The sequence below is a fragment of the Drosophila eugracilis genome, unplaced genomic scaffold (genome assembly GCF_018153835.1).
Source record: "Drosophila eugracilis isolate 14026-0451.02 unplaced genomic scaffold, ASM1815383v1 contig_415, whole genome shotgun sequence".
NCBI lineage: Eukaryota > Metazoa > Arthropoda > Insecta > Diptera > Drosophilidae > Drosophila > Drosophila eugracilis.
In genome coordinates, this window is record NW_024573278.1 from 2259308 (window position 1) to 2280838 (window position 21531).

The window sequence follows — 21531 nt, forward strand, 5'->3', positions numbered from 1 at the left end:
CACTCGTGTATTTGTTTGCATTAATTTGTATATGTTACTTTAACGATTTAATGCCCAGCACGGCACCGACCCGACGCAGATTCCATGGTATTGTGTTTGTGTGTGTGTGTGGGGAGATACGATTCTGGACAGGGGCATGGATACGGGCACGGGCATGGGCACCCAATGGAGTTCGATTCCCAGGTGACTGCACCCGGCGGGGAATTTTCCTTGGCTTTTTGGTTTTTGGCCAGGCGCAAATTGGTCGGCCCCTTCTTTACAACTTCCTTTCCATATCAAATTGTGTGGATATTGCGCATCAATCACTTGATAAAGAACAACAATGGCGCACTCGCATGATGAATAACATCTGCTCTGCCCGAATCTGAATTAAGGCGCAATGTTTCGCCGCAAATATATAGTATGTCTGCCCAATATCTCTATACATATAAATGTGTGTTCGGGGGAGTTTATGGAAATCCACTTGAAAAGCCGCACCGACTTATGGACTTGTTTCGTCAAAGAATAAACACATTGATTGATAAGTGAATAATTCAGGCAGAGCAAATATTGTTCGATTTAATTAATTTCCAATTGGCTGTCTAGGGGATTATTATTCATCCCGAAGACCATTTCCGACGGACCCCAATTCCCGGTGTGTAAAAATATTTGTTTTGGCTTTAATTTGCCTACTAAACGAATATATCTTATACTTAGGTGGAAAAGATCTTAAACAGTGGCGGATGTAGGCGTACCATTTAAATTTAAACAAAAATAATCCATTTACGGTGGCTAATATTTATAAAAGGAGCAATAAAGATAAATCTTGGAAATCGGTTTATTGCACTTTTAATTTCTCTTCTTAACTTTTTCAGCGGAAATCTTTTGAAATTTTCCCTTAAAGTATTTCTGTTATAAGAACACTAAATTAAGGAATGTGCAATTTAAGTTTTAACCAGAATTTATTATCTTTGTTTTGATCTAAACAAATATTTTTAAAAATTTTACTATGACAATCTTGTTATTATTATTATTAATCCAAAAACCCTGGAAACCTAAAACCATATTTCCCTGAACGTTAACTTAACAGTAATTTTCATAAATAGTAAAACCCATCTTTTGGCCTAAATGAACATTAACTGCCTTCTAAATCCCAATACCCAATCCCCCAAAACCTCCTCGTGGATATTTGCCAAAACAATTATTCATCTGTTAAGTGGGGAGTATCTTGTGCCGATATGGAACATGGTGTAATCGTGTCTAGCTCTAATTACTTTTACAGCGACAACTTTTATCGCCCATCGCAGCGAATATCGCCGGATTGAGGGGCAATCTTTACGCATAAATAAGCAAAAAGTTCCCCAGAGGGGCGGTGGAAAAAGGGCAGCCAGAAGAGGAAATTTGTCAATCCAAAACCAAGTTTTTGCTTTGCTGGACTTTTAAAGACTACAACAAATACGATATACATAGCTGTTAAGTTAAAGCATTCGTTTATCGTATGCCAAGTTTCGTTCGCCCTGTCTCTCTCTCTTTCTCTCTTTGAAAACATGTTCTCTTTAGCCGACTGTTTCGAATTTCGAAATTCGAAATCAAATCAAAGCGAACGTCGCGAGGAAAACGCATCGTCGAGTGGAACGCCGACGATGGGTATCCAGTAGATACGCGAAGCTATAACGGTACACATGTTGCTGTCGGAAAACGCGAGCGGTCCAAGTGGAAATGTAGCCCAATCCGTTCGCTTCAGGGTTTCCATTTAAAGCGCTCCCTCGCACAAATACTCGCGCACACATCAACACTCACAAACACACACAAACACACCGTCGTAGACACAACGCAACGCACACACCAACGCGCATTCGCACCCACACAAGTGTTGTCGGCTCCTTGTACGCACCAATACAAGCGCCCAAGTGCCGTCTATCTGTGTGAGTTAACGTAGAAGAGGTGTTTTGGCTCAGGATACAGGATTTAGGGGCCAAGTGCTTAATAAAAAACCATCACAAAACCATCAAAAACCATCAAAAGTGATAAATGCAAATTATCCCTAATGATAACCATATAACCAATCGCAAAAGTGTCTAACCTCAAGGATCCAACTATAAGCCCAACAACAAATGGCAAAGTGGTAATGCATCCCCGGAGTTTATCTTACCGGTTTTAAGCACTCGAAAGACCTAATAGGCCTTGTAATGTAACAATAAAATGAAATCTCTTAAAATATCTGCGAAAACGTGGACTTAAACATGTGCTAAAAACTATTCAAGTTATTCAAATCGATTGTAAAAAACACACTTAAACTATCTTACCAAATTGCCCATTCGTTTGCATTTGAATTTTTGTAAATCTTCTATTAGCTGCTGACTAAAATATACTATAAAGTCTTTTAATTTGGTAAATTCTATAATAACAATAAAAAGAATAGTACTTACTTTATGGGTAAACTTCTTCAACCAGGCACCTAAAGACTTTCTTTTAAAGACATTTTATAACTAATTTAGTATTTGATTTTCCTTGGGGATTTATCAAAAATAAAGGAATTTATATTACTAACAAAATTCCAATAAAAAAAATTCCGAAGAACATCCATTGAATTTTCTTATAATATAGTAAAAACCTTAATAGCATTTCCTGAAAACCGCATTGCCTAAAAAGAATTTAAATTATTTGACTTTAAAACCCCCACAATACTTGGCTAACTTGTTTGCCTTTGAAAACCTCAAGGATTAGCCCGTAGGAAAAACCATATTTAAATCAAAAAAGAAAATGAAAAAAAAATCTTATAAAAATCCCGGCAGACTAAAATAGCAACAAAACGTTGCCGCGGCTGACTTTGAAAATCGCTCCACTCCGGGCTCCAGTTGCCACCACTTCAGCGGCTCTCCACTCGAAGGAAGGGCTGGCTGCTCGGTTTGCGGTGCCGTGCCTCGAGTTCGTCGATAATTGGAATTTACGACTGTGGCATAAAAAAATACAAAAAAAAAAAAAGAAGAAGCAAGAATACGGACTACAAGGCTGCAAGGATATAGCCGCGGCACGGGCTCGTCGTAGTCGTCGTTGTTTGGTGACTCGTGCTCAAACTCAGTTCCCATTCCCATTCCCAATGACATCCCGTAGTATCCCTATCCCTTAACCATTCCAGTTTTCCCCTTAACCAACCGACCCTTCCTCGATAGTGCCGTGTAAATATTTTTTTGTCGTCGCTCCCTGTGCGGTTCAATTGGCCCTGTCAGTGGCAGGCGCTCTGATTTGTTATGGTAATAGTTGTCAAAACGAGAGCAGATTCGAGAGATCCTCTGCGGCACTTGATTTGCACACTTGGCCACAATGGTTGATGGTGGTGGTGTGGTAGTAGTGGTTAGTGGTAGTGTTGGCTTAGTGTGAGCTTAACGAAATCAAAACTAAATTGCAGCCGAAGGTGCGAAACGTAAATCTTGGCCAATTAGGAAGTGCAATCGGTTCTGTGCGAGTTTCAAGTTCGTTAAGAGGTTCGAGTTACTTAAATCATCTATCTTTCGGTTTCATCGCAGATTCAGACGGCGTGTCTGTGGCTCATTAGAGGAAACGAAAAGCAAAAAGCAAAAACAAAAACAAAAACAAAATAGAAGAAAAACTAGCCAGAAGCTGGCTGAAAACAAGAAAAGCAAAAACATATCTAAATCCAAACCCAAATCGAAATCAAACAAAGCGAAGCAAACTAAAGCAGTCCAATAAAAACAACATGGAATATTGAATGAAATCGGCTGGCATATATGCACATACATTAGCAGGTGAGTTATCTGGCTGCTTATTTCCCTTAAAATTTATGCTCATGCATATCTGCATAATCGCAAATTAAGCTACATAATTAATAAGCCAGGAGCCAGCCTCATCGCTGTCACTTGACAGCGTTGATGTAGCACTTTGGGGAGCTATCAGCTGCCTTCTGCCACCTACCTTTGCTTTTCCTTCTGGCCATCTCGGATTTTCTGTTTTGTTTTTTTTACTTACATACCCACATATCGGTTTATACTATATAGCAAGGGGCTGGCTATATGTGTACGTGCCACTGCTTTCCGAAAAGTATCGATGTCTGTAATCTTAATTAGCAACACCACAGCAACCGGCAACAGAGACAACATCGCCCAGTAAACGGGGCCCACAAACATCTTTTAGCATTTCAAGCATGGCGTTTACGTACGCCGCTGTCTTTTCCTCAGTTTTTCTAAGCACTGCAAAAAATATTAGGAAATTGTTTATTATTAAAAATTTCTAAAGGTCAGTGGATCTTAAAAACTCACTAAAAAAATATTTCTAAAGAACGGGTTTGATTGCACATTGTTCATAATATTAGAATGGAACCAGTTTATAAGTCTTCTTAAGACAATGAATTATGTTTTTATTTTGGTTAAATATCTTTTTTAATACTACATTTCAGTTTAGAACAAAACTAAGATTATAAATATTAAAGGAAAAGTTTTTAAGTTGATCATTTTTAAAGACAATTTCTTTTTTTCCTGTGTAATACTTAAAGCTAGTTAGCCACAAATAAATATCTAATTAAAAAATAACTTTCAATTTAACGATCAGTACTAATTATTCTCTTGCAAATATTATAATATTTTACATAGTTTATAGGAAAAGTTACCCTAGGACACATATTTTTTCAAGTGTTAGGGGCTTTTTCTGGCTATTTCTCACAAAAATCACATTACTCCGAAAGCCGAAACCGGTTTCGGTTGATTTCTTGTCATATTTCGTGTAGAAACTATAGGTGTTTTGTACAAATGGCCAGCAGACTAAACAAACCAAAGTCGCCGGCCAACTCACAACCGGCTGCCCATCAAAGAGTTATTTATACTTATTAATGCCGACGATGAGTCCGTGGAGTCCCAAGCCGTCCAGCCCCACTCTCCAGTTCTCAATTTTCCCCCAAGAAAGTCGTACGACATCCCTAGTTATAGTTCGTGCAGGTATACTATATGCAAATATCTTTGATCTGCTTTCGAGCTGAAAAATTCGCACCTCGATGTGCGAACAAAGCGCCCATGGGGCCATAGATTTGAGTGCATAGGAAATCAAGTTTACGACTTCTGTGGATGGGTTGGCCGAGCCATTCCTCAGAGGTTGGAGAAAGGGTAATATATTTGGCGGGGGCTGACGGTTTAATTGCTGCCATTAGAAACCGCTTAGCGATTTTAAGTGGCAGCCGGCGGACGGGAAATTGAAATTACAGGTGTAAATCGAAATTCCTGTTTATGTACTCGGGTCTCTTCAGATTTGCTGGCTTTGTTTTTTATTTATTCATGTTAACTTCGAATGCGACACCTTCGATCAAACAATCGGAAAATCGCTTTGTTTGCCTTTGCGAGAGCTTTTTGTGCGAGTTGGAAATAATATTTGATTATTTGTAAAGTAAAAACGATATAAATAATTAATAAATCAACGCATCCATTGTTTATTCTATGTGGCAATAAAAACAGATAAAAGCTAATGAATTTTAAATAGCGAAGAATTCAAGTTCGTTTCGGATAACCGGTTCTTATTGGTAGGGTCAGTTTGTCAGCATTCAAAATATTTTGTTGGAATTGACCAAAAGTGCCTAACAATGGCAGAACTAAAAGGGCCACAAAGGCAGGCCCAAAAAGATACCCTTGGAAATCCATCAAAATAAAGGTAGTTGGGTGATTTAAAAGATACATGTAATTAAATGGCCACTTGATTGATATGATTGTATTTGAATTTTGTTTATTATTTGCCATGCTTCTTATTATATTTATGGTTTCAGGTTTTTTTTTAAGAAGTCATAAGACCCTCTGTTCAGGGTATTTGTTTCTTTTGTATACCCTATCCCTATTAAGACCATCTTGGATCTCTCGAGTCTGGGCCAAGTGTTTGTCTATCACATTCATAGGCAAATTGCGTATGGAATATATTTATGAGCAGCTCTTTTTTTCGACCCGGGGGAAATGGAATATCGTAATAATTAATTAAGTTATAACATTAAATGGCCATAAAGGGGCATTAGGCCCATAACTTTGAGTGGACATATGAGCATGAGCTATGCCACTTGACTGGAATCTCAGATATTTGTTACCGAAATACCCATAACTCTTAACCCTTTTGTTATCGTAGAGGGCGATCTTAGCCGTAGAATGACATAGAGTGGGGAATCTTGGCCATATGCTTGACTGGCTTGTTTTGGCATTCCAGCCATCGTCATCATCATCTTTTACGACCAAGTCCAACTGACTGGTCAATCAGGGCCATACTTTCCTTAGCCAAAATCCGCCCAGAGAGCTCACTTTACTTTTCTCGCCCTGTCAGTTTTGATTTTCGGTTTTTGGCAAGTTTGTCAGCCATGTGCCAAACAAATGACTTCACATTTTTAAAGATATTACGTTGACATACAGCGCCGCAAATTGAGTGAGTCGACCGCAAATGCGTCATGAATTCTCCAACCTGGCCATGAGCTAAGAACCTCAGACTTTCGATGAGTTATGAATACTTCTAGGGGCCAGCATCCGTACCATGATTACCTCAATAAAAACGTTAGTTACACTTAACCGACTTTCTAAAGAGACTTCATAAAAAAAAAATCGCGAAAATGAGTGGGACGTGTTGATCTCAGAACGCATTGTTCGTTTAAAGTCTTTTGATTTATTGGCCAGATGAATGGAATTGACAGCGGTTATTAATTGTGCTTTTGGGCAGACAATGGACACGTTTAACAACAAAAATTATTTAAATTTATGCCCTTGATGCTGACCAAATAAAGTTTACCAATTCTTGTAGAGTTTTCCATGTGATAAACTTTTTCAAATGCATCGTAAAACACGTGCATTGCAAATTGAGTGTTCGATTTGGGGCTTATTAATGCTACGATTCATATCTTAATTGCTTTCCCTCACAGGAATATTTCGAAATATTTCACTTCCATTGAAGGTAAATGGAGTTGAAGGTATAAGCCTCAATGCTATCTGCCACACAAATATAATGCCTTCTCCAATTATTCACAAAGGCCACATAAATTTCGTTTCTGTTTAAAGTTTAAAGACAATTCTTGCCGTAATGGAGTGCCCAAAATTTGGTGCATATTAATTTTGTTTTCAACTGGCTGAGTAAGGAATATTTTAAATATTTTCCATGCACAATAAATTTAAATTTATTTCTATTCCATATCTTTATAAATTTTTACTGTTTCGTTCTGATGCCAGTTTATTAGTTTCATTAGTGACAGCCTGGAATTTACAATATAATTTCCATTACCAAATATTTTTTTGATGCTGGCCCAAAAATAAAATTGTGACCAGCGTGTTATTTAAGCAAGACATGAATACGAATTTCAAAAATAATTTACAATTAAATTGAGAATGTTGGCTATTTTCTTGATGGGACCCTTTTATATTAAAATTTGGATATTTCATTTTGAATTTCTTTTTAAATTAAAAGGCAAAGTAAAGTGAGTTTTCTGTCACAGTAACCTAAAATAGAGATGAATTTGAGTAAGAAGAGGGTAAATTTCTTTATTTTACACACACACTTTCAAGTCTTCTAATATTCAGTTCAATTTAAGCTGAAAATAAATCAGCGCTTGATTTCTATATAGTCAGTGTGATAACTAATGACTTGAATTATTGCATTGTGCAGCTAAAAAAGGAAAGCCAATCCAGCCCGTTTCGCCCACAAATACCGCATCATGGATGAAAATGCGATAATCTATCAATGGCTATGAAAAAGGTCAAAGGAAAAGTCTTAGCAAGCGATAAGTTTGATTAAAAGAGAAAGCGAAAATCATGCATCAAGAGGAAACATACCAAGTAGTTTGCCGACTGATTGAAAAGGAGGACCTGGATGATCGGGAGCATTGCTGCCGGAGAAGGGCCACTCCACCCCATTCATTGTACTCCAGCCCCAGTTCGAGTTCGAATGCCTGGAGGCAGTTACTCCTTCCCCTGCTTATGCTGTCTGGGATCAGCCAGGTGTTTGGCACATATATAGAACAGGATGAACTCATGCAGAATCTGGACCGACCGGTTCCACTTACCACAGTTCAAGGTGTCCTTGGACGACAGGCGATGCTGCCCTGCGATATTTCGCCGCAGGAGCGGGACGATGCCGTCTATATGGTCCTTTGGTTTCGAGAAGGCGATGGCGAACCCATCTACAAGTAAGTACACATTTTGATTTTGATTATAAGCTGAGATTTTGGATTAGAGATTATTTTTAGAGGGATTCAAATTTGCTAATTCCTTATATCCTATTCAAAAATGCTAATTTAAATCAATTCATAAATAACAGATGTCTAATCTGCCACATAATATGTTATGCAAAAAAAAGGTGTCAACAAAGCAAAGCCCGTGGGTATAATTAGATACTATGCAAACAATTTTTGATTTGATTAATGACTGAAATGCATTATGGGAAAAACTTAAACTGAAAAGTTAAAAAATGGATGAAAAAGAACATAGAATTTTGCCTGATTTTAGGTAATTACATATTGCAAACCATGTTTCCCATGACATCAATAATTAGTTTAGTACCTCAAACAGTCTGACTTTATTGTAATCTTAAATCCCTTTCATTACAGCTTCGACGTTCGAGGTCGTCAGTTTGGGCAGGCGCGTCTGTGGTCCTCGCCCTCGGCCTTCGGCACCCGCGCCCACTTCAGTAGCACCACCCATCCCGCCCAGCTGAAGATCGATAATATACGGATCGAGGACGAAGGCGTCTATCGGTGTCGCGTCGACTTCCGCAACTCACCCACCCGGAATCTAAAGATCAACCTCACCGTCATCGTTCCGCCGGATAGACCGATAATCTATGGCCAAAACAGGCACGAAAAGGCCGGAAATGTTGAGTCCTTCAACGAGGGCAATGACATCGTCCTGTCCTGCGAAGTATCCGGAGGTAAGAGATTTTCGTTGCACTCAAAAAACAAAAAACCCCGGTTTTATTTTATTAGGGGTCGATGGACACAGAAAAGTTCGAAACTTTGTCTTTTGGGTTGTCAGCTGAACAAAACAGTTTGTCGTTCGGTTCTATTTTACAACAAAAGGACACGTAGAGAAAAGGATTTTTTTGTTAGCCCAATATCCTTGTCCTAATTTCCATTTAACAATTCAGATTTCAGCTAGGTATAAAAAATCCTAATCATGTATTTTAAGGGAGAATTTACATATATATTAAGTAGAAGTAAAAAAAGATGCAAAAAGTAAATTGTAAATCAAAAGGCAACATAAATTATTAACCAGGCTTAAAGACAAGTTTTGCTCTGCCTTAATATTTAAACTTCATAATTCCAACATTTAAAAGCTAAGTAATTCATAAAATCGCATTTATTATTCACCAAAAATCCAGGCCGCCCGCGACCCAATGTCACTTGGTACTTGGACAACACGGCGATTGACGAGTCCTTTGAGCAGCGACCCGATGGCAAGACCATTAACCACCTGTCGTACCCAAATGTGGGCAGGCAGCACCTGAATTCGCGGCTAATGTGTGTGGCCAGCAACACGAACCTGACGCCGCCCAACAACAAGGTCGTTATCCTGGACGTAAATCGTAAGTTAAAGATTTAAGAATCGTCTTAAAGAAAATTACTTATGAATTTTACTATAGTAAAACCCATCGCCGTGCACATACTCACCAAAGATCGTTTCGTATCTGCGGATCGGACCTATGACGTGGAGTGCAAGAGCTCGGGATCGAAGCCACCGGCACTCATCACCTGGTGGAAGGGCAGCAAGCAGCTGAAGAAGCTCACCAAGAACGTAAGCCAAACTCGTAATGAATGCGCCAAAGTCCCAAACTCATTAATTAAACACAAATTAATATTGTGTACCGTGTGCGTCGCTTATAATTGCCACAAATTTCCTTTCCATTTTCGCCGGTCCTTTGCCGTTGCCGTTGCCATTGCCTTGGCCTTGGATTTCCTTCACTTTCCTTTCCATTTGGTTACTTTCGACCCGCTTCCGTTTCATTATTCATTTCCTAATGGACTCTGTTTGCGTTTCTTTTTTAGTTTAATGAACCCGATAATCAATCTCTAAGTATACTGACGTTTACGCCCGGACGCGAGGACGATGGCAAATATTTAACATGTCGGGCAGAAAATCAATTCATCGACGGCAGCGCCATCGAGGACAAATGGCGACTCATTGTCCATTGTAAGTAAAGCTGCTGTTGGAAAACTGTGAGAGGGTGAAGGCCTAATTGCAAAAAAATCGTTTTCTCCCATGTGTCCACAGACCAGCCGACCACCACGCTCAAGATTGGCTCCTCGCTGAATCCCGATGACATCAAGGAGGGCGACGATGCGTACTTCGAGTGCATTGTCCTGGCGAACCCGAAGCCTTACAAGATGTCCTGGTTTCATAATGTAAGCATGTCCCTGAATAATGGGTGCCAAATATTTGAGGCACTGCGAGAAAATATTAAACGAAAAAGAAATGAATTTAAGTGCTTAAAAAGACAACTTAAAATATGTAAAATCTTTTTAAAATTTAAAAATTTTGTAAAAAAGCGCAAGAAGATTACATAATCCCCTTTAAAACTATAAATGTTGTGGTATATAAAATGCAATCTCTTAATTTTTGTAATTAAAACTTTAATAACCCTTTATTGACTTGCTAAAAGTTAGATTCCAATATCTCTCATACGCCCTGTATAACAACTGTTATTTATGATTTTTACGAAATTAATAACTAATTCATGTGTTTTTTTTCTCCTTGTGCAGGGCAAGGAATTGCAGCACAACATATCCGCGGGCGTCATCCTGTCGGATCAGTCGCTTGTCCTACAGAGCGTCTCACGTGCCTCAGCCGGCGACTACACCTGCCTGGCTGTCAACTCGGAGGGCAAGGGACCCAGTAATCCGGTCACATTGCGCATACGCTGTAAGTAAATCGCAGCCAAATCCCAACCATCTCCATCTCCGAAAAGCCCCATAGCCGCCATCGAAGTCAGCCAAGTTTTGGCTTTGAACTAACGTCTCTGTAATTTCCAATTTAATCCTTGAGTTTGAATGGCTCTTAATGTATTTAGAGTACGGGGCTCAGTGTTATATATTCTGGCCGAAAGCCAAGAACAAAGGCCGAGTAGGTGTGTCGGCCCAAGTCCCCTGCACATACCCAAATCTTCTTCATCCTCCGACCCGCAGCCCTTGCGACTCACGTTAATGACCAAGATTATGGCGCAATGAATGCATTGCCTTGGCACTTGTCCTGCCTCCTCCTCGGAATTCTCTGACTCTGGCATGAAATGATATTCCAAATGACCAGAAGACCGGGTCGGATTCCGCCTTACCACCCTCCCTCTCTGGCTTAGGCATCGTCATGCCCGAAATGCGCCAGCCAAATTCGAAATTCGGTATTAATTCAGGACGTTTAAGGTCTATCACTGGGATGAAAAAGGGGTTTATGAATTAGGAAGTTTGGGAACTATTAAGAGTCATTCTAGTTTTTAAATCAGCTTAAACCATTAAAATGTAATAATCAAGTGTACCTTGAAATTATACTAAAAGTTCCATTACACTTTAGTTAATATTATTACTTTATTATTTTTCATTCTACTATCCATTGACCCCATTGTTCTGAGTGCATTGTTAAAGCGAATGCCTGCATATCGGCAATCGCCTCGTTCAAGCGACTTGATAGGGCGTTAAATATTTCAATAAGCGTTCTAATTACTCATTTGGCTTCGATAGATGCCCCGATTTGTGCCACGGACCATGAGGAGCTGTTGGGGGCCCTCAAGCATGAGACCCTGCCCCTGAAATGTGAGGTGGACTCTTCGCCGCCGGCGGACTCCTTTCACTGGACCTTCAATTCATCCGGCGAACAGACGGAATTACCAGCTCGCCTGCACTCCAGCGAGGTAGGATTTCTGTCTAAGGACAGCCAGCCACTTTGGAATTACTAACTAACTATCTTGTGTATCTGTATACCCCTGTTAAGACCGGCATGTCGCGATTAAACTACACACCGAGCACGGACCTAGACTACGGAACAATATCCTGCTGGGCGAAGAACTCCATTGGCACGCAGAAGAGTCCCTGCGTGTTTCAGATTGTGGCAGCCGGTAAGTACCCATCATCATCATTGCCGTCATCATCATCAGCATTATCCCAGTTAATCGGGGTGAACGTAACTCTATCCGCAGGTCGGCCGTTTCCCTTACAAAACTGTTCGGTGACCAATCAGTCGGTGGACTCACTGCAAGTCGACTGCCTGGAGGGATTCGATGGAGGTCTTCCACAGGGCTTCATGCTGGAACTGGTCGAGTTGAATACGCTGCGTCTGGCCAGGAATATCACGGTTTCGGTAAGCTTTAGGATTGCGGTTAATAACCACGGGAATCTTAATTACCCAGCAAACCACCATTAAACCACTTTATCGGGGATCTTCCTCTAATCAATGGGGGTTTAAAATAATTAATTGCCTTGAAGTGTTCAGTAAAAGTGGAGATAAGCGTAGGACGGTGTCGCATACTTTAGGGCGCTTTATTTACATTTTTTAATTCCTCGAAATATTATAATTTGTAACTCCATATTAATTGGATGCATAAATTATTCAAAATAAATAATGTCGGCGGGATTAAAAGCTAATGCGCCTAAAAGCACGCAATGAATTAGTATCATCAACGGGAAATTTTCATGGTGCATTTGTATTAAGAAATTTTTTGGGAGTTACCCCTTTTAAGTTTCTGGCTTCTGTGTTCATTTCTATTCTAGCCCTCATAAAGTTAAAACATTAAAAATTAAAAATCACTTTAAGTCTCTTTCATTTATTTTCTCCTTGAACCTTGAGGTTGGGTTTCTTTCGTTGATAACAAGTTAAATTGAAACAAAATTCTGGGAACTTCTTAATAGCTTCTATACATTTTAAAAGTTCTGCCTAAATTTATTCATAATTCTGTTTTGTTTATTCTTTTCTTCTTTTCTAAATTATTTAGCACACGCCAGTGACCTTTGTGATAGACAATTTAGACCAAGCGGCCACCTATCGCATGGTGATATTCGCCGTTAATGCCAAAGGTCGTTCGGAGCCCACCATAATCGACGACATCAACTTCAAGGGCGTGGCCAAGTTCACAGGTAAGTTGGGTCGGTGGGCAGTGGGCGGCGAGAACCGCAGTAATTGGGAATTATGTGGCAATAATTTAATTGCGGCCTCTTCGCAGGTGCCTCGACCGGCCTCTCGATGCCCCTTTCACCATTCCTGGCCGGGCTGACCCTTTTCTGCGGCCTGCTGTTCGCCATCTTCTGCATCATGCTGGCGGCCATCTACCGGAGGTTCTCCAATCGGTAAGGACAGCTAACGGCTAATGGCTAATGGCTGCGGCTTTACCCTAATGGCCTCATTTAAATTGCAGGCGCAGCGACAGCAATCTGAAGGTGGCCAAGCACACGCAGCTGACGATTCCGGCGGACTGCCAGCTGGACCCGCTGCATCCGGGCGTTCAGACGGACGGATCCGGCAACCACCAGCCGCACCACAGCCTCCTGCCTCTCAATTGCGATGGCCGCAACGCCGTCGATTGTGCCGCGCTCGGCGATGTGGGTGTTGGCGGTGGGGGCGTGGGTCTAGATGGTGGGATGAAGGGCAGTTCGCCCATTGGCCTGGTGGCCATGCCTGGCGATACACTACGCTCAAATGCCCGCACCCGACACAGTCCGATGGCCGATCAGGCCGACATAGACGACACCGATCCCGATGTTATACCAAATCAGTATGGTGAGTATCGATGGGTGTTTGGTGAAACTTTTAGGGAAAGTAAAGCTAATCTAGAGTTTCAAGAAATTGTTAAATGTAATTATTAAATATTTAATAAATAATAACGATCTACTTATAGTAAGTTCGTTAATAAACTTAGCTTCAAAAAGTATCTCAGCTTGAAAGCATCCTGCTTATGCTTGTACTGGCCACTTTTAGTATCCTGAAACATATGAAAATAAGAAATCTTGCTTAAAGTCCTTAATTTTTGTGCTGTGTTGAAATCGTAGTTTGTTGCACCAGCACTTAAATACCAGCTAACCTTCTTTCATTCATTTAGTTTCCTTAATTAATGCATTTGCAGAAAAACGTCCGCTGAAGAGCCTGGTTTCCCCGCCTGGCTTTGCCAGCCCCTCGAATCGCCTGATGCAGCGCGATTACCTTCGGGAAACGGAGCTCACGAAAGGCACCAGCGATGGGGGACTGGGAGCAGCGGAAGGGCTGTCCAGCATCGGACTGATGAGCAGCTCTGGGAACGAGGTTCTCCACTACACCTTCCGGCCCAGCAAGCAGATCGTGAGTATTTAAATCCGTAGTGTTAGAGGTGGCAAAGTTTCGCCAGGGTTATCGAAAAAATCGATTTTTGTTATTTTTAATAAATAAAAAAAACTGGAAAATATGTAAAAAATTTGTTACGCAGATATAAACTATTTCAGTTAAATTTTAAATATCATTTTTTTTTATATTATGCCTATCGAAGCCATCGATAACCTTGCATTTCGATATTTTGCCAGCTTAGTCTTAAAGCTTTTGGTGTTGGTTATATCATGCCTTACTTCATGGTGTTCATATCGGGCCTCTCTTCCCCGCTTTCTTCTTCCCCAAAACAAAAACCACACACACACTTCACAGAGCTATGCCACACTGAACAAAAAGGGCATCACCACGTGCAGTCCGCCGTTGGGTTCGCTGAACTACAATGTGAGCACCTCGACGCCCTCGTCCTCGTACCACCTGACGCCACAGCCCATGGAGGTCAGTTTGCTGAGTCCGAACAATCCGTCGGTGACGTCGTCGCTCAGCGAATACAGATTTCGCACCGGTCCAGAGATCGTCACCACCTCGAATCGCATACAGGAAAGTTGTATATAAAGCTCTCACACGCATACTTACTTCTGAGTGTACAAAAAAAAAAAAAAAAAAACAAAACAAATCGAAAGATAAACCAAATGATATAGAGTGGAAAATGTATTAATACATGAGTATCGTACCGCATCGTATCGAATAATATCCTAGCAGCTAGACGTATTTATTCGCATGGTTTGAGGAAAGACTTCTCCTAGCTCGTAAGCATCTTGTGTACTTAATGCAATGCCAAAAGTGTAACTGCAATACACTCGTTTTGTAAATAATCGTTGTCATCTGTTGTTGTAATTAAGTCTTAAAAAGGAGTATATATATATATATATTCTTGTTGAATGAAGAACGAACGAAACTACTTCTTAAGAACATATCGTTTAACGTTTCACCCATATCCAAACCATATCCTTTATCCAGTATCCAATATCCCTTATAACCTCTATATCCTTTTCCCAATTCCGAAAAACAAACGCTGTCAACTTAACATATCGCCGACATCCTAATGCTCGCTAAGCTAACCCGAGGTCATTGTTGTGCGCAAAAAAACAAGCAAATTAAACAAACAAACAAAAATAGCAAACTGAGCAGGCCGATAATGCAACTAATTTACGCCATATTTAGTATACCAATAAACGTATAAATATATCCATTTAATCTGAACAGGACCTGCACTCTTCCAGAGTTCCCGGCAGAATACTGCGGGAGTCGCATTTGTGAGAATATCATGTCCATATCCTCTATGAAAGTATTACCTATTGATTTTCGTTTCGATTGACTCGAGTGTTTAAGTGTAGCTACCACATACGTGTATTTAACTAGAGCCTAAGTAGTCCTAATTAGCGGTCTAAGCAAAATTGTACATACATGATTATACAGCAGTCCGGTGTACTCCGGTATTCCTGTACTCCTGTACTCCTGTACTCCAACACTCCGTGTGGTTCTCCGAGATTCCTCCCTGTAATTTGAAATTGTCTAACCGCTCCGAACCGACAACTGTATATAGTTCATAATTTATTGTGAGGACGAAATGGCCGTTCGCTTCGATGTACGTTGTGTTGCCCCCATCTAGGAGTAAAATTAAGCATTTATAGAACATTTGCTAAGCTGCAACATATGTACAAAATCTTCGGAGCGATCCGGAGGGAGTGTGTCCCTTCCAGAGCCTCGCTCGACATTCAACATTTGAATATTCTAAATTCGAAATTCTGAATTCAAGTCACCGGCAACAGCGGCGTTTCTTCCCTGGAGCGGACACCTTACAGCTTGAGAATAGTATATATATCTGATTAAAAACAAAAAAAAATGTATCTTAGAGAATTGCTGCCATTTAATCTGAAAATGTAAGCGGGGGCAGGCGATACTCGGCGCGATACGAAAAGCAAACGCAAAGATTAGTATAATTTGTCAAGCCTAGTTTTTGTAACTATTAGGAGAAATATTAAATACAATTAAATTATAACTAAATGGAATCGAAATACTAGTGGGTCTTTCAATTTCTTTGTTGCACAACTCGCCGCTTTAATAAGCACTTGGGCAGCAGGAGGTATTGCGGACACGAACCTAACTCCTGCGGCACTAGTACTTAGGAAAGCGAACTTGGTAAGTAGACACGATATAACTATATATATATATCTACGATTATATATATCCAATACTCACCTTTGATCTATGAACCTTGATACTTAATCCCTCCTGATTCCATGGCTCCAGCATGTTCTGCAATAATAAATCAATTAGTGTGAAAGTAGTTCCTCTGGATCTCTGTCACAATTGACAGCTTGAAGATGCCTCTCATCCGCTCCACAAGGTTAATGTATTCTGAACTATGCACTTCATCGTTTGGTTTTTGAGTTATTAATATCTGTACGAGATACTTAACCTTCTGTGGCAGCTGTCTCTTTGAAATGTTTTTCCTCCCCCCAAATAAATTTTAAATATTTCGTTCAATTTTCCTCCCTCGATTGCCCATTCGGAATCCAAAATGTAGATGTGTATCATTGCAAGTCGTGTACGGCTAGTAACCTCTTGCACATAATACATAAGTTTATTAAATTTAAATTGGCTTAATTGACCCTCATTCGTTTTCCGTTGCCCGATGCCCGTTGCCCGTTGCCCGTTGCCCGTATTCGCCGGCAGCGTTCAAAATTGCTCCATGACAGACGACGACGACAACATCGCCGATGTAAGTATATATATATATATATACATTTTGCTGCCTTCATTGCTGGAGCATTCAAAGTCAATTGAATTTAAACGAATAAAACGAATATAACTACGTACAATGTGTTTCTGCTACACAGTCTTATTGTTGCCCCATCGTCCGATTATGATTGCTGTTGCTGCCGGGGCAGAAGCGTCAAGTACTTGTCAAAAAAGCCAGAAGAGGACTCTCCGATTCGCATTCAACAATTTGTCAGCGCAAGATGCACAAAACAGTGTACAATAAATAGCTGGCTGAATGCATTCATCAGCTAAATTAGAATATACATAGATTAATCAGAGTACAATAACACTTAGTTAAGTGAGTCCAGTTTAGCAGCAGCAACAGCAACAGCAACAATTGCCGTCGTTGAAAATCTGTTGCACTTCCTGATTGCCATTAACTATGGCTTTTGTCATCGCCATCAATTTTGATTTGGTTTATTAGATTTTCATCTTTGAGGGCGTGATCTCAGATTTTAGGGGGGAACTTCGGTTTAAAATTATTAAAAGCAAAAAATTGTGGAATGAGATTATACTATATTAAATTTTTTTTAATAGAATTTCCATATAAATTTATTAATCATATATTTATGAAATTCAATGAATCAATTTAGAAAAGTTAAAACATACTTTTAATGTTTTAAAAACTCATTAAAAAAATCTTTTAAAAAGGTTATATATTTTTGAAATTATTAAGGATGTTTTATATATCTTGAAAAACAGATTAAAACCTGCAAAACATCAGGAATTTTTTTTTTTAAAATTTAAATAATTTGCATATTTATGATTCTTTTTAATGAAATATAACTTTTTACCTTTTATTTTAAATTTGTAAATTTAAGTTTAAGCGGCGTTTTGGCTTTTTAAATTTCGTAAAATTATAAAAAAACTGAATTTAGTATAGTTGAGATAAAGCCAATTATGTAGAGAAATTACATTTATCACATACATACGTTTGCATTCCGGAGAATCAAAAGAAGAGAGTGGGTGTGAGATAGAGATCCGCACGCTGAGAAGACTCATCGCCGATGTTGATGCCGTAGAAGTTGCTGTTGTGCTGTTGCTGTTGCTGTTGCTATGTTGCTGCTGTTGTTGTTGCCGCTCGGCGACGAGCAACGTTGATTGCGATTATCGCGCCTTGGGTAGGGTCTTAACCCCGATCGGAGAATTGACCAGTAGCCGTCGATCTCGAAAACATATATATTTTCGTTTATACTTATAGAATTTTGTAAAAATTAATGAGCAACTCAAACAGCCAGAGCAAGATTGTGTGAAGCACCGTTTTTAACATAATTTCTCGATTTAATACATTGTTTCAAAGATATAAAGATTACACAGTGGCTTTTGGGAAACCAAGAGATCTGAGATCTAAAGGTCCGAGTTTTGAGAACGCGGAGAACATTGCCGCTCGAGGGCGATTCCACAACTGATTTGTGCAGTGATCGCGCGGACAGTCGTTGGATTTTTGAAAATAACCATCAATTCATTACTCTCCCAGTGTGTGTGTAAAGATGCGTGTATGTGCGAGAGATCGCCCTCATATATGGGTAGTCAGTGTGCATATTTAGGTGTATTGGTGCGAGTCAATTCCGCAACAACAAGAGCGATTTTCCCCGCCCACTTTCCACTCTTTCCACTCGGCACTTTCCACCCCGAACTGCAGTTGATTACTGACTAAGCCGGTCATCTGAACTATCCCGCATATAGTCGAATTGAAACTGAAATTGAAATAGAAGCATATGAACACTCGCCACGAAATAGCCGCCTCTTATTCATGTGAGATTATTTAATCGGACATTCATACATACTCGTACATACACTCTCTCTTCAGCTCGTTACAGTTCTGCTTGCTTTCCATCTGAGATCTTAAATCACCATCGCCGACGGCATTTTCACACAAACAGATTGTCCACTCGCATAATAGATTAGGCTGGTCTCTCCCTCCTGTCTCTTTGCACCCGCTAAACCTTTTCTCATTTCCCATTTTCCTCATTCCTGACCAAAATCCTAATACGCTTGCCGGGATTATATCCATATGCTGAGGGGAGATTCAATTTTTGTCCACTTCAGAATCTGGCATTATGCACTTTTAGCGCTTAAGATGATGATGCACGATGGATGATGTGGGTGCCCCTAGGAGGTGGCAAATAAATTGCTGAGACTCTTATATTCTCACACTTTAGATTTTGGGGATGGTCTGTTAAATCTTTTGATATATATCTTATTCTTTGGACATATTTTAAAATGGTAAGTTAAGGGTTTTACACTTAGTTAGTTACTGGAGGATTATGCTAGATTGATGATGGCATAGTGAATGTATTTATTTCTTAATTCGGCATTTAGAGACATTATGTCTCTCAATTATGTCACAATAAACTACAATATTTTGTTTTCCGTTTGAAAACATTTTTCATTTCTAAACATCCATAAACCTATCATGATCTTCTTAGGTCAAATGCCAGTAATTAATTCCAATTAGTCATCGAAACTTTTCAAATGCAATCTAGTGCATCAATTATTAAGCCTTTTATAGCCTTGATGTCTAAATTACAATTAAGTTTATGACTCAAGGAAAGTATTTGATATTTGATATGTCATTGTTAAGTTTAAGTATGATATAAGTTTACTGAAAATGAACAATAAACTTTAATTATTATTTTTAAAATTTTTCTATTTAAGGTCTAGTATATCATACATTCAGATATTCAAATGGCCAAGCCTAAAAAAAACATTTAAATACCTATTAAGATGTCCCCCACTGTTAAGCTGCCCTAAAAATTAAGTCTTGGATGAAGGAACTAAACTTGTGATTGCTGGTCGTATTTACAAGTTCTCACGAACACACAGATTCGCTTCTGTGTGCTCACTTAGTTGAGTGAAGAATTTCAATTAATTCAATTGAAGCGACTGGCCAAGTAGGTAGTGGGCACTACTGTCAACCTCGGACCGTCGTCCATTTCCATATCTAGTGTGAAGTCAAGATTCTTTTCGTATCTGCCATATACTCGTATATGTATGTACGTACAGCTTCCTTATTACGGCGCATACATCATCAAATAGGCCACGGAATATATATATATATATGTGAAGCACGTAATTCGGAATAAGCGATTGTAAAACTCGAGAGCAGGACAAGTCAACTTAAATAGCTCTTATGGCTACCGCTGGGATCTCTAGGAGTACTAAAAGCCCCACCCACTTTTCTCCTGGCCACAAAACCAATAAAAAAGGGACGAGGGCGTATAGCCCTATAACCCTTTCCCGGCCATAACCGTAGCCGGGAAATGGGCCAAAAGTGGTAACCCACTCAATAGGTACATCGATTTTCGCACACTTTGTTTGCTGGCTGTTTGGCTGAGGGGGAGAAAAAGCCAGGGCCATGAAAAGATTAAGGTGAAATCCACAAATTTGGCGCAAATGAATTTTCTTTTTATGTTTTTTACACATCTTAAATTTTTTATTATTATGCCATCCTTTGTTGTACGTTTTCGATCCTCATTCTATTACACTTTGCATCGGTTTCGCATCGCCAGATCCAGGTTTTCCGACCCCCCGCTCCATGACTTTTCCAGCTATTCCCTTTCTGTTTTTTTTTTTGGAAGCGAATTGGAGAAATTTGCGTGCGTGTTTTGAATGAGAATTTGTTGCATATTTGCCTGCCTGTTGGCTTTTTTGTATATTTTTTTTTTTGGTATCCTGGGCAAATGGAAAAAAATAGACGTGGTGAGTCGAAAGTGGAAATAGTAGGAGCAAAGGAGCCGGCGCCATCTGTAAATATATCCCTCGCTTTTCGGTGTCTGTGTCTGTGTCTGCGCTGTTGTACAATATATAAACATTTACACACACACACAGAACAGCAGACACATACGAATATACGCATATCGTAAAAAAGTAGCAAATTCCCCTGTTGCGTATGAATTTTTGGCTTCTTCACTGAAGTAGAAAGCATTTTCGCTCTGGGTAAATGTGATTTATATTGATTGTAATCGCGGGAGTGGCGAAGGGTGTCCTGGCTGAGGCAGGAACGCTGCCATCCTAACTACAATATCAGTGAGCATCCGACAAACAGCGATTCAGTTTGCAGAAATGAGAAAAAATATATATCCTCTCAATTTGTACACACAATCTATTCTACAGCTGTAGTTATGCCCTGCCGCCCTGAGGTAAAGCTCCTTCCTCTGCTCGTATAGAGTACACTTGGAGCTTGAAGTCTAAAATTCTAGGTTACTCTTATATTTTAAAACCTTTATCTGTAAAATATTGAATAGAAGGTGTCTTGAAATCGAAATTATAACTACATTAATAGTCCAATAGTAAGCGACTCTCTTTTTATAACAATTTCTGATCAAGATTTATTAACTTATGTTTCTCAGATTTTTATCTTTGGGTTTTTAGGTAGACACTTAAAATATAATCAGATCCCCCACATATATATTACAAACCATTTAAATAAATTAACAATTTTTCCAAAGTGCATATTCAGCGATGCCGATTCGGATGCAGATGCTGATGCAGATAG

General features: G+C 39.6%; 1 protein-coding gene and 1 long non-coding RNA gene across 4 annotated transcripts; one reads left to right on the plus strand and one right to left on the minus strand.

Moving 5' to 3' along the window:
- Nucleotides 1-1646: 1646 nt before the first annotated feature.
- LOC108116927 (hemicentin-1) lies at nt 1647-15982 on the plus strand. 3 transcript variants are annotated; one of them, XM_017229071.2, is made up of 18 exons: nt 1647-2104; nt 3507-3746; nt 7606-8125; nt 8546-8865; nt 9316-9519; nt 9577-9728; nt 9980-10124; nt 10206-10336; nt 10694-10853; nt 11663-11832; nt 11913-12036; nt 12118-12278; nt 12910-13051; nt 13138-13261; nt 13330-13691; nt 14035-14246; nt 14583-14807; nt 15474-15982. In XM_017229071.2, exons 3-18 carry the CDS (start codon nt 7752-7754, stop codon nt 15525-15527), a joined length of 3060 nt encoding a protein of 1019 aa, XP_017084560.2. In that variant the 5' UTR covers nt 1647-2104; nt 3507-3746; nt 7606-7751; the 3' UTR covers nt 15528-15982. The 3 variants fall into 3 exon arrangements, with proteins under 3 accessions (XP_017084560.2, XP_017084561.2, XP_017084562.2); XM_017229072.2 differs by having other exon boundaries at nt 1647-1904; XM_017229073.2 differs by lacking the exon at nt 15474-15982 and having other exon boundaries at nt 14583-14965.
- LOC108116928 lies at nt 15769-18924 on the minus strand. Its single transcript, XR_001772868.2, has 3 exons — nt 17966-18924; nt 16470-16526; nt 15769-15875 (listed from the first exon to the last, which is right to left on the minus strand). It is a non-coding gene; the product is annotated as an uncharacterized LOC108116928 (long non-coding RNA).
- Nucleotides 18925-21531: the final 2607 nt, after the last annotated feature.